The sequence below is a fragment of the Pocillopora verrucosa genome, chromosome 12, assembly GCF_036669915.1.
Source record: "Pocillopora verrucosa isolate sample1 chromosome 12, ASM3666991v2, whole genome shotgun sequence".
NCBI classification, from domain to species: Eukaryota; Metazoa; Cnidaria; class Anthozoa; order Scleractinia; family Pocilloporidae; genus Pocillopora; species Pocillopora verrucosa.
The window spans coordinates 3190776-3204225 of record NC_089323.1 but is presented as its reverse complement, the minus strand read 5'-3'; the positions used below and the strand labels follow the sequence as shown (position 1 = coordinate 3204225).

Genomic DNA, 13450 nt, shown 5'->3' with positions numbered 1-13450 from the left:
GTACAAAAAACTGGAACGGCTTAGTTGAGTTATTCCTAGGCGATTTATAGTTATGTTTTCAAAATTTCGAGACTATAACGCGATGTCAAATTCACAATAAACCTTACGCATGGAGACAAGTTAATCGGTAGATTTTACTACATATTACATGGTTTTTCAAACAAAAACTTACGCCTTCCTTTGTATCTGCGTTACCCAAATCAATTTCTGATAAAAGAGCGGCGAAAAAGCGAAAATCTCTCGCTAAAATCGTTTATCTGAACGTCGGAACAACCTGTCGTCATACATTTCCTTCTAGTGAGTTGCAATGTTGGCCCCGTGGCGATCCCAGAAATCTGTGCGTAAACACAAGGATCCAATTACTGGCAACTCATTCATTGGAACCAACAAGGTATATTCAAAATCCTTCAATGGTAACTCATGATACCATAGCTTTATTGAACGATTATCATATTTTTATCATCAACATCCGGTGTACACGAAATTAGGACAATTTCAAAAGGCAAACAGGCTGGCCGTAGTTTTGCGGGCTAAAGTCCAGAATAATCACATCTCTCCCATGACCGCGCGATCGAGTTCCGATCTACAGGTAGCCGCCAATCAACCGTACTACGTCTTTGTGAACGTAAGAACTCGTTTGCGCAGGTGAAGTAATTTCTTCCAAAGAATGGTTCATTCGATCTTGGACTTGGGTGGCCTCCAGTCTTGATGTAATGAGTTCTCGTGTCAATCAAAGAGGCATAATTGCTGGCTTCCCTTCCCCAAAGAAGCCATGCCGAAGGTGATGCCTTAGCATTGATATATCGTATCACTAAACCTATGAAGTTCCTCCATAATCTTTGATGAGACCCTGGTGATCGTTGTCGGACAGTTAAAGCAGCATTAAGAAGAAAGACTCCCTGGCGAGCCCAAGACGTTAAGTCTCCGTTTGTCAGACCAACGCTGTATCCTTCCCACTTCAACTCCACGAGCACGTTAAACACAGTGGGAACTTGATAGGGTTCCACATCTGGCCTCAGGCTGAAGGCATAACCCGTCGCTTGGCCAGACTGGGCTGTTGGATCTTGACCTAAAATAATGACTCTTACATCTCGGTAGCCGACGTTGAAGGCGTTGAATATCATGGGCATTTCAGGCTCTATAGCATAATGGCCTGAATCACTTGAAAGACCTTCTGAAACTGCGCGTATTGCTCTGTTTACGTCTCTATCTTCCAAAAACGATCCCCATCCTCTCGGAAAGCAGTTATACCGATAGACATAGTCGTACAGGGTGACGCTGCGGTATGATGCACGTCCGCAGTTAGAGGAAGAGCCAGCAGAACGCTTCTCGGTGATGCTTGAATTGAAATTTGATGCACGGTGTGTCCCTAAAAGCGAGGAAAAAGAGAGATATTCATTTAAAAACTTGCTTGAAGCAGCTGGTTGATTGCATCATTTTGAAAGGTGAAGTAGTTCCCCGAAACTAAGCAGAAATACAGATGCACTTAAAAACGTGTTTCCAGATTGCAAAGACTAGCCTCGCCGTTCGAAAATTGTCCTTAATTAAATTTGTCAAGCGTTCGTTTGACGCGGCCATCATGAAAAGCAATTTAGTAACTTAAATTGGTCACACAAGCTCAAATAACTAGCATTGCGAAGCGCTTTTCACAAAAACAAAATCCATTTGGTTTTTAGAACATTCAGTCAACTTTACGCAGAAGGCGGGTCATTGTTACAGAAACCTTGTTACCTTTTCCTTGTCTGTTTCTAGTCTCACCGCTTTTGTAATAAAATCGCAGTTATCGAGTCGAATAAGGTTCTTTCTTGGCCTTTCTTGTCGAAGAGATGCAAAATGCGAACAAAGTTTTAAAAACTCAAGGAAACAATATGCATCTGTTTGTTTATTCGGTTAGCTATCCCTGGTATAACATTTCCAGATGTTGTCTTAAATTTCGCAATGTTGTGAAATTTTGTGATTTGAATCATTTCGCGTCAAGTACACGCTGACATCACCTCAGAGCAGTTTCATATCGATCGCACAAGCGGGTACGTTAATGCTTGTTTGTGAATAACAATAACAGAGCAGACGGCGTTCTCATTCTCGCGCAGTCACTTCCACAACAAAGGTCTCACACGAGGCCTCCTCTAGTAAGAAATGGATTTTGTTGAGCCACGATTGATCTTTGGTCAACCGGCCACAATACCAATTTTAACCATGATGTTAACTGGAACTGTCTACGAACTTTGAAGAAAAAAATGAGGCCGTAAGAAAAGTATGTAAAGGCGAGTAAGAAGAGATCGAATACGTTGACATGTAAAAAATGAAAGTCTGATACCAAATGCTTATCAGATAACAGTCGAAGCTTTGCGACTGTTTGAGCTCTGCGGCTGGTAGGTTTGTCTCCTACTCTGATTTTTCCATTTATTTAGTTTTTTTTCCTGGCATAAGAGATAAACATACTTCTGTTGATCATAATTTTTTATTTAGCGTTTTACTGAAATGGGTACGTGAGGAAGGATAGATTGCAAAGAGAACAAGGATTTCTTACCCTCAACATCAAGTATGTCTTCGACAGCCTGTGTTCTTGTCAACAAAATGATTACGAAAATTACTGAAATCTTGGCCATTGGATGACAAAAATTAATGAAGCGAAGAACCTCTCTATTAGAAGGAAAACACAAAACAAAACAAAAGCAAGCAAAGCTATCTAAACCAAGCACAGTTAAATATTTAACCTTAGCTACGAATAAATTTGAGGAGCGATTCTAATGTGATCTTGGAATGACATCTTTATCTAGTAAATGAATTCGGTTTCTCTCAAACTGTATTCCTTGTTTTTTTTCTCTTGTTAGAAAAGGTAATGTCCACTGTCATATATACTTCAAGACAGGTGTTTTTTAAATTTATTTTAACCAACTATCTGACGATCAATGTCCATAAATCTTGAACTTCAGGGTTGTTGCCAAAAGAGGAGATACTGCTATCATCACTTGAATTGGGGTCGATACGCAAGGAATCTTTTTCGCAGATAAAGCCATGAACCTCTACATCATTGTTATTTGGAAATTAAAAATTTCGAAAATCTGATCGAATGTTGAAATGTAAATTTTACAAAATATGATAGAGGCAACGAAAAAAAAAAAAAAGAACTTACCCTTTGGTGAATGAATCTCTAAAAGGCGTTAGAGAATGAAATAGCTTGTATTTAAGATCACGAATAAGTCCAGTGCTGGATTCGTTATGGATGAGGTAAGGGCACTTGGTTCTCTTTTGTTTGTCTTACTGGGCACTTAGCTTTTTAGCACTTTGTTGAAAATTTTGTCACAGGTTATGGACATTTCTCAAGAACTGGCCACGGTGACATTTCTAATTACAATGAAGTAGTTTACAAGATTCTTTGTTGATGTGGTTAAATTTAAATTAAGTGCATGAGACTAGATAGCCTATACCGAACAAAATCAAGGATAGGGAAATACGATTGCTCGTGTACAAAAAACAAAATAACTACAAATATTAAGTGCAATACCCAAATTACAGTCGAACCTATATTAAGTGGCACCGTATTAAGCGGCCCTCTGTATTTAGCGGTCAGCTGTCACCTCCATCAAGCGTTCGCGGTCACCGTCCACTGGGTCCCAATGGGCTGTTTCTATCGTCTTCCACCTGTATTGTACGATCACTTAAAGCAAGACCACTCGTATATAAAACTAAGAATAATCTTTAAGGCAATTTTTAATCCATGTTTCACTCCCAATTTCAAAGTAAGTAGTATTTTGAGCGAGATTCTTTCAATTAAGTGGTCAATTATGGCATACAATGGCGTTGTTTATCGTTTTTATAATACCCCTAATATATGGAACCTGTATTAAACGATCACTCCGCCAATCCGCGTAGGTGACCGCTTACTACAGGTTCTTTTGTTCGTTTTACGAAAGAGAGTCATATATCCTGTTCGACACTTCTCAATAAAATGAATTAGTTTATAATACTCATTGAAAAGGTACTAAAAGTTTTCATGTGCAGTACTGAAAAACCTCTTCAGAAATGAATCGATCAAGGAGCGTGATTTTAATCTCTTACACCACATCCGACTAATTTACTTTCATATTCACCCTTTTGTCCGCCATCTTGATAATAATCCTACGGACATGCATGCATATGACGTTTTTCGTAAACCGCACGCCGTTGATATTGTGGGCGCAGAACGTTCTCGATTTCTGGTAACGGGCAGATTCAGAGCACTCAAATAACAATTCGCAGAACCTGCTATGAATTTAAGCAAACGTTCTGAACGAGATCCTCACCCTTGCAAATTTAACAGAGGAATAAGGAGATTCCAGAGGAGCAGATTCAGGGATTCAAAAACATTCAATAGCAGATGAGAGCCATTCTAAATATGTAGGTCAATCGAAAAAGCTGACGTTTCGAATCTTGAATCTTTTCAAATTAATTATGATACAGAGTTGATTGGTATTTCTTTGAGGAAAAAATTTAAAAAAAAAACAGAAAACTGTTCTCTGGCCACTAGCACAAAATTCAGATATGTTTATTCTCACAAAGTTAGGAACGCGTAGTCTCGTACCCAGACCTTCCTATATTTCAGTCACAGTTGCACTATAGGATCTGGGTATGGGATATGAAAAACATCAAACAAAGCGATTCAATCTACAATACATATTTTGCTGTCCATTATCTGCGCTTGTGATCCATTTTGCGCCATGACGCTGAATTTCATTTATTAGGCATCCCCTATCCAGATCTCTTTCTCTACCACTATTAAGCTTTACTGCACTTTTCCACAGTGAGTCATTAAATCCTGGTTTCTTCCAATCTAGTTCAGTACCTGATGTACATTTCCAGCTGGAGTTGGTGACTTTGCCATCACTAAACGAACCGATGATACAAGGCCTTCCACTGCTTTCTACTTCGATGGCGATGAGTCGCGCTGTCGGTAAAATGTACAAACTGAAGACCCTCAGCTGATTAACTTGTTTACAATGGATCATATCAGTCTCCTCATGGCCATCCACATAAATTTGCATTTTGTCTTTACAGCTTAAACTCGCTTTGACAACTCCTGCATGCATAAAAGATCTCGTATGTGTACGGTTCTTTATAAGTTATGGAGTAAGTCAGCCAAAAATAAACGTCCAACCTGTTTCCTTGTTACGATGCAGTCTTTTATGGTCACATCTTGTTTTTCTATTCTACGGAAAAAAAATATGTAAAAAGAAATTTCAAGTCGATCATGCGTAAGATAAATTTGAACTCGACTAAGAAACGATAAAAAGCGAGGAAGTGTTTGTTGTATTTTTTTGTCTCGTCCTTCACTTAAGCTAAATTTCTCCCTACATTGACAACAGAGCGGCCAATAATTTGTTAATGGATATTTCTAAAACTGTTGCATCTAAATTTACGTTCAAGCGTCCATCCAAATTGAAAATGTGAGCAGATGAGCGATATGCAAAAAAACAAAAACATTATAAAAAGATGGTAACATTACTTCTGTTGCTTGATGATTTAATGATTCTCAGACCTTGTTTTGTTCAAGCTGATGAAAAGTGCATCCGGGAACCCAAATCAAGATAGCTTCGTCAGAGCAGGGGTCGTCAAGGCTGCAGTTATTGAGAGAACAAATACCGATGTTATGGCGGTGTTCCGCTACGCAGAAATTGTATGAAATGCAGGAGAGATCTTCTTGGCAAGTAACAATACAAGAAAACCAGTCAACGTCTTTGATCGTCTTGTAAGCATTTGGTTTATTCGGAAAGCTTATGGTCAAAACCTCGGTATTTGAACTTGTGAGTGCGTGAGGGACTGGGAGCTGGGGATCAGGCGAAAAGAAAGTTCTCTTGTCAGCTTCTTTTTCGATTAAATTCCAGGTGAGAAGAGGGTTCCAAGCATTAACAGCTTAAAAGGATACGTCAGTCGTAACCAGCCAGTCAATCTGGTCAGAAACAAGCTGGCTGCATGAGCAAACTCAAGTTCTAGTTCTGGACCAGTTTTTCCCTGGTTTGCTACGATAAAATCATGAAGAATCTTTGATCGAACACTCTTTGATCCGTGATCCCACTGTTGCAGTAGTTTTGTCACGGACGCCTGATCAGTTTTCAAGCTGAAAATTGAAACTATGGCCGCTCTTCATTCATAATTATTACTTACGTATGGGTGAAATTTTTACATCAATCAAAACTTGGAAGGTGGGAGGAAACAATAAATTCCTTTGATCTCCTACCTCTTTTAAAATCAGTAAGAAGACAGAGTAGAAAGTTCGGAAACTGTTCGAGCTAAACAATCCGCCATATTTGTTGACGATAGTAACCACAAGCTAAACCGATGACCATAATAACTTGCGGCTCAACATGTCCTCCCAGTGGTAGGGGGTAGGGGTGGAGAGACACGGGAGTCGAGGTACTCGTTTGAAAATTCTATCGTTTCTCGAGCTTCCTCACACTAGAGACTTTTTTCTACGACTAAAAACAATGGAAAAGACAAATACTGATCATGATTTGATTTGCATTACCCTTAACTTGTTCAAATTTGACTGTTGTTGGGCTAGGGGAGGAGTAGGTGAGCAGTTACTGAGATACTAAGGGCCTGTTTACATGGAGGTGAGGGATCCCAGGTAGGTGAGGTAACCCGCCTAGCCGTGGTAGGAAAATAAAACGCGTTTACATGCAATCTTACAACCCCGGGGTGCTGGGGTGTTGTTGCGCATGCAATTAAGGAGTTTGAGCAGAGACGTCCCAAGTTCATATCTCGAAAAACACGAAAGATTTATTCTCGGGCACATATGTATTTATTCATGAAAGCGTCACGCGTTGTGTTACGCGGTGTTTGGTTTCGCGAGAAACCGTTGACGCAATACGTACGGAATAGTTTGGGAAACCAAATATGGTCGATTTACAACGCTAAATATTCCGAAATGTGAACATTATACACTCCGTGTGTGTCCGTTGCGGTTTCTGGTGATTTCTGCAATGAGACGGCTAGGAAATATGTACAAAGTTTTAAAACACACGTTTCGCTTTTGAGCTTTTTGCCATGAATGCGACCCCGGTTAGGCGGGTTACCCCACCTTGACACGTTTACATGGCAAATTGTCACCCCGGCTGACAGGGTTACCCTACCTGGCAGACCGGGCAACCCGCCTAGGCGGGTCACCCCACCTATCATGTAAACGTGATCAAAATATGGACAGGCGGGTTACCTCACCTACCCGAGGTCCCCGACCTCCATGTAAACAGGCCCTAACATTGATTGGAACCAACAAGGTATATTCAAAATCCTTCAGTGGTAACTCATGATACCATAGCTTTATTGAACGATTATTATCATCAACAATTAACGATTATTATCATCAACATCCGGTGTACACGAAGATAAGACAAGATGAGATAATTTCAAAAAGGCAAACAGGCTAGCTGTAGTTTTGTGGGCTAAAGTCCAGAATAATCACATCTCTTCCATGTCCGCGCGATCGAGTTCTGATTTACAGGTATCTCCCAATCAACCGTACCACGTCTTTCTGAACGCAGGAAGTCATTTGCGCACTTGAAGTAATTTCTTCCAAAGAATGGTTCTGTCGATCTTGGACTTGGGTGGCCTCCAGACTTGATGTAATGTTTGTCCGTGTCAATCAGAGAGGCATAATTGCTGGCTTCCCTTCCCCAAAGAAGCCATGCCGAACCTGCTGCCTTAGCATTGATATATCGTATCACTAAACCTATGAAGTTCCTCCATAATCTTTGATGCGACCCTGGTGATCGTTCTCGGACAGTTAAAGCAGCGTTAAGAAGAAAGACTCCTTGGGGAACCCAAGACGTTAAGTCTCCGTTTGTCAGACCAACGTTGTACCCTTCCCACTTCAACTCCACGAGCACGTTAAACACAGTAGGAACTTGATAGGGTTCTACATTTGGCCACAGGCTGAAGGCATAACCCGTCGCTTGGCCAGGTTGGGCTGTTGGATCTTGACCTAAAATAATGACTCTTACATATCGGTAGCCGCCGACGTTAAAGGCGTTGAATATCATGGGCATTTCAGGCTCTATATCATAATGGCGTGAATCACTTGCAAGACCTTCTGAAACTGCGCGTATTGCTCTGTTTACGTCTCTATCTTGCAAAAACGATTCCCATCCTCCCGGAAAGCAGTTATACCGATAGACATAGTCGTGCAGAGTGACGCTGCGGTATGATGCACGTCTGCAGGTAGAGGAAGAGCCAGCAGAACGCTTCTCAGTGATGCTTGAATTGAAATTTGATGCACGGTGTGTCCCTAAAAGCGAGGAAAAAAAGAGATATTCATTTGAAAAACTTGCGTGAAGCAGCTAATTGATTGCATCATTTTGAAAGGTGAAGTAGTTCCCCGAAACTAGAAAGTGTTTATTGCCCCCATGGAAAAGCAGAAGTACAGATGCACTTAAAAACGTGTTTCCAGATTGCAAAGACTAGCCTCACCGTTCGAAAATTGTCCTTAATTAAATTTGTCAAGCGTTCATTTCACGCGGCCATCTTGAAAAGCAATTTAGTAACTTAAATTGGCCACACAAGCTCAAATGGTGAGCATTGCAAAGCGCTTTTCACAGACAGCTACTCTGGTTTGGTTTGGGTTTTTAGAACATTCAGTCAACTTTACGTAAAAGGCAGCTCATTGTTACAAAAACCTTGTTTAACCTTTTCCGTGTCTGTTTCTAGTCTAACCACATTTGTAATAAAATCGCAGCTATCGAGTCGAATAAGGTTCTTCCTTGACCTTTCTTGCCGATGAGATCTAAAATGTGAACAAAGTTTTAAAAACTCCAAGACACGATATGCATCTGCCTGTTTATTCGGTTAGGTATCCCTGGTATAACATTTCGAGATGTTTTCTTACATTTCGCAGTGTTATGAAATTTTGTGATTTGAATCACTTCGCGTCAAGTACACGTTGACATCATCTCAGAGCAGTTTCATATCGATCGCACAAGCGGGTACGTTAATGCTTGTATGTGAATAACAATAACAGAGCAGACGACGTTCTCATTTTCGCGCAGTCATTTCCACAACAAAGGTTTCACACGAAGCCTCCTCTAGTAAGAGATGGGTTTTGTTGAGCTACGATTGACCTTTGGTCAACTGGCCACAATGCCAATTTAAATCATGTTAACTGAAACTGTATACGAACTTTGAACAAAAAAAATGAGGCCGTAAGAAAAATATGTAAAGGCGAGTAAGAAGAGGTCAAATACGATGACATGTAAAAAATGAAAATCGGATACCAAATGCTTATCAGATAACAGTCGAAGCTTTGCGACTGTTTGAGCTCTGCGGCTGGTAGGTTTGTCCCCTACTCTGTTTTTTTCCATTCATTCAGTTATTGCCACTTCAATCTTGAATTAAATTTGTCACAAACTACGTAAGAACACGAATTAATGCCATAAAATAAACCACAAACTCGCTTTTCCCGGCATAAGAGATATACATTCTTCTGTTGATCATAATTTTTTTATTTAACGTTTTACTGAAAAGTGTACGTGAGGAAGGGTAAATTGCAGCGAGAGCAAAGATTTCTTACCCTCAACATCAAGTATATCTTCGACAGCCTGTGTTCTTGTCAGCAAAATGATTACGAAAAGTACTGAAATCTTGGCCATTGGATGACAAAAAATTAATGAAGCGAAGAACCTCCCTATGGGAAGGAAAACAAAACAAAACAAAGCGAGCACTGAAAAGAAAAAAGGTATCTAAATTAAGTACAGTTAAACATTTAAACTTAGCTACGAATAATTTTGAGGAGCGATTCTAATGTGAACTTGGAATGACATCTTCATCTATTAATTTAATTCAGTTTCTCTAAAACTGTATTCCTTGTTTTTTATCCCTTGTTAGAAAAGGTAATGTCCTCTGTCATATATATCCCAAGAGCCTTTTTTCTTTTTTATTTATTTTAACCAACTATCTGACGATTAGTGTCCATAAATCTTGAACTTCAGGGTTGTTGCCAAATTAAATAGAAGATATTGCTATCATCACTTGAATTGGGGTCGATACGCAAGGAATCTTTTTCGCGGATGAAGCCATGAGCCTTTACAACATTATTATTTGGAAATGAAAAACGCCGAATATCTGGCCGTGTTGAAATCTAAACATTACAAAATATGATAGAGGCAATGAAAAAGAAAGAATTACTTACCCTTTGGTGAATGAATCTCTAAAAGGCGTTAGAAAATGAAATAGCTTGTATTTAAGATCACGAATAAGTCCAGTGCTGGATTCGTTATGGATGAGGTAAGGGCACTTGGTTCTCTTTTGTTTGTCTTACTGGGCACTTAGCTTTTTAGCACTTTGTTGAAAATTTTGTCACGGGTTATGGTCATTTCTTGAGAACTGGCCTCGGTGACATTTATAAGTACAATGAAGTAGTTTACAAGATTCTTTGTTGATGTGGTTAAATTTAAATTAAGTGCATGAGACTAGATAGCCTATACCAAACAAAATCGAGGATAGGGAAATACGATTGCTCGTTTACAAAAAACAAAATAACTACAAATATCAAGTGCAATAGCCAAATTACAGTCGAACCTGTTTTAAGCGGCCGTCTGTATTTAGCGGTCAGTTGTCACCTCTATTAAGCGTTCGTGGTCACCCTCCATTGCCCAACGGCCTGTTTCTATTGTCTTCCACCTGCATTGTACTCAGTTAAAACAGGACCACTCGTACATAAAACTAAGAATAATCTTTAAGGTAATTTCTTATCTATGTTTCACTCCCAATTTCAAAGTAAGTAGTATTTTTGAGCGAGATTCTTTCAATTAAGTGGGCAATTATGGCATACAATGGCGTTGTTTATCGTTTTATAATACTCCTAATATATGGAACCTGTATTAAACGATCACTCGGCCAATCCGCGTGGGTGACCGCCTACTACAGGTTCTTTTGTTCATTTTACGAAAGAGAGTCATATATGCTGTTCGACACTTCTCAATAAAATGAATTAGTTTATAATACTCATTGAAAAGGTACTAAAGGTTTTCATATGCAGTACTGAAAAACCTCTGCAGAAATGAATCGATCAAGGAGCGTGATTTTAATCTCTTACACCACATCCGACTAATTTACTTTCATATTCACCCTTTTGTCCGCCATCTTGAAAATAATCCATACGCACATGACGTATTTTCGTAAACCGCACGCCGTTGATATTATGGGCGCAGAACGTTCTCGATTTCTGGTAACGGGCAGATTCAGAGCACTCAAATAACAATTCGCAGAACCTGCTATGACTTTAAACAAACGTTCTGAACGAGATCCTCACCCTTGAAAATTTAACAGAGGAAAAAAACATCTTTTTAATAGAAGAGGAATAAGGAGATTCCAGAGGAGCAGATTCAGGGGTTCAAAAACACTCAAAGCAGATGAGATCCATTCTAAATATGTAGGTCAATCGAAAAAGCTGACGTTTTGAATCTTGAATCTTTTCAAATTGATTATGATACAGAGTTAATTGGCATTTCTTTGAGGGAAAAAAAAAAAAGAAAAAAAAACAGAAAACCGTTCTCTGGCCACCAGCACAAAATTCGGATATGTTTATTCTCACAAAGTTAGGAAAGCGTAGTCTCGTACCCAGACCTTCCTATATTTTAGTCACAGTTGCATGATAGGATCTGGGTATGGGATTATAAAAAACATCAAACGAAGCGATTCAATCTACAATACATATTTTGCAGTCCATTATCTGCGCTTGTGATCCATTTTGCGCCATGACGCTGAATTTCATTTATTAGGCATCCCCTATCCAGATCTCTTTCTCTACCACTATTAAGCTCTACTGCACTTTTCCACAGTGAGTCATTAAATCCTGGTTTCTTCCAATCTAGTTCAGTACCTGATGTACATTTCCAGCTGGAGTTGGTGACTTTGGCATCACTAAACGAACCGATGATACAAGGCCTTCCACTGCTTTCTACTTCGACGGCGATGAGTTGCGCTGTCGGTAAAATGGACAAACTAAAGACCCTCAACTGATCAGCTTGCTTACAGTCGATCATATCAGTCTCCTCATGGCCATCCACATAAATTTTCATTTTGTCTTTACAGCTTAAACTCGCTTTGACAACTCCTGCAAGGAGGAAAATGTTATAAAAGATCTCCTCGTATGTTTACGGTTCTTTATGAGTTATGGAGTAAGTTAGCCAAAAATAAATGTCCAACCTGTTTCCTTGTTACGATGCAGTCTTTTATGGTCACATCTTGTTTTTCTATTCTACGAAAAAAAAATATGTAAAAAGAAATTTCAAGTCGATCATGCCTAAGATAAATTTGAACTCGACTAAGAAACGATAAAAAGCGATGAAGTGTTTGTTGTATTTTTTTGTCTCGTTCTTCACTTAAGCTAAATTTCTTCCTACATTGACAACAGAGCGGCCCATAATTTTTTAATGGATATCTCTAAGATTGTTGCATCTAAATTTACGTTCAAGCGTCCATCCAAATTGAAAATGTGAGCAGATGCGCGATATGAAAAAACAAAAACATTATAAAAAGATGGTAACATTACTTCTGTTGCTTGATGATTTAATGATTCTCAGACCTTGTTTTGTTCAAGCTGATGAAAAGTGCACCCGGGAACCCAAATCAAGATAGCTTCGTTAGAGCAGGGGTCGTCAAGGCTGCAGTTATTGAGAGAACAAGTACCGATGTTATGGCGGTGTTCCGCTACGCAGAAATTGTATGAAATGCAGGAGATATCTTCTTGGCAAGTAACAATACAAGAAAACCAGTCAACGTCTTTGATCGTCTTGTAAGCAAAACCAATTAAGGCTGCTTTGTTATGAGCAGTGAATGTGAACGCTTCAACGAGGCACAACGTCACCACAAAACACACCTTCATAGGCATCATCTATTAGGGATTGTGTCGGAGAGCGATATTTCTTTCGGTGCACTCTTTTTTATTTTATGGCTACCTGTCTGGTTTCAAGTTTCTTTCCGTTAAATGCAACCCGCGTCACTTAGTAAATCAAATAGTAGGATGTAATTACATGTAATACTGTAATTTCCGTCTGTCAAAGGTCTTTCGTGTATCCCTCTCGACCTTTTAGCAAAATGTCTAGTGTTTGATTCGTCTTTCAAAAGAAACGCTTTCTTACATGTCAATCTAAATAACAAGTTGAAATGTCGGTGTTTTTTTTTGTCTAACTTCAGCCAATAGGCACCAGACTCAATCGATACGTATAATTTACTTTACTTAAGTTTGTCATTTACTTCTGCATTAAATTTCGATAACACGCTTTTCATCTCAGAAAATGCACTTTGCCGTGTGATTCCGATATTTGTTTTCACTGAGGCTCCTGGCCGTCAATTGACCTTTATTTGCATAGTGGATAAAGTTTTTGATAAAGTGATTCTAAATCTCATGATTAAACAAGTTGTATAAGAGAATTGGTGTTGGAAATCATACAAATTTAGTTGAACAAGGCGAAAAGGC

The 13450-nt window shown here is 39.3% G+C and overlaps 4 protein-coding genes across 4 annotated transcripts; all 4 read right to left on the bottom strand.

Moving 5' to 3' along the window:
* Positions 1–530: 530 nt before the first annotated feature.
* On the bottom strand, positions 531–2609 carry LOC131783247 (uracil-DNA glycosylase-like). Its single transcript, XM_059099975.2, has 2 exons — positions 2531–2609; positions 531–1369 (listed from the first exon to the last, which is right to left on the bottom strand). Exons 1-2 carry the CDS (start codon positions 2607–2609, stop codon positions 531–533), a joined length of 918 nt encoding a protein of 305 aa, XP_058955958.2.
* Positions 2610–4516: 1907 nt separating this feature from the next.
* On the bottom strand, positions 4517–5743 carry LOC136277388 (uncharacterized; the record flags this gene model as incomplete). The annotated part of the gene is made up of 3 exons (XM_066159419.1): positions 4517–5059; positions 5138–5189; positions 5519–5743. Coding segments are annotated over 3 exons (708 nt in total), but the record flags the coding sequence as incomplete, so codon positions are not given.
* Positions 5744–7421: 1678 nt separating this feature from the next.
* On the bottom strand, positions 7422–9620 carry LOC136277386 (uracil-DNA glycosylase-like). Its single transcript, XM_066159417.1, has 2 exons — positions 9542–9620; positions 7422–8263 (listed from the first exon to the last, which is right to left on the bottom strand). Exons 1-2 carry the CDS (start codon positions 9618–9620, stop codon positions 7422–7424), a joined length of 921 nt encoding a protein of 306 aa, XP_066015514.1.
* A 1927-nt stretch (positions 9621–11547) lies between these two features.
* On the bottom strand, positions 11548–12895 carry LOC131783284 (uncharacterized). Its single transcript, XM_059100013.2, has 3 exons — positions 12557–12895; positions 12178–12229; positions 11548–12085 (listed from the first exon to the last, which is right to left on the bottom strand). The coding sequence occupies exons 1-3, from the start codon at positions 12863–12865 to the stop codon at positions 11655–11657; spliced, it is 792 nt and encodes a 263-aa protein (XP_058955996.2). The 5' UTR covers positions 12866–12895; the 3' UTR covers positions 11548–11654.
* Positions 12896–13450: the final 555 nt, after the last annotated feature.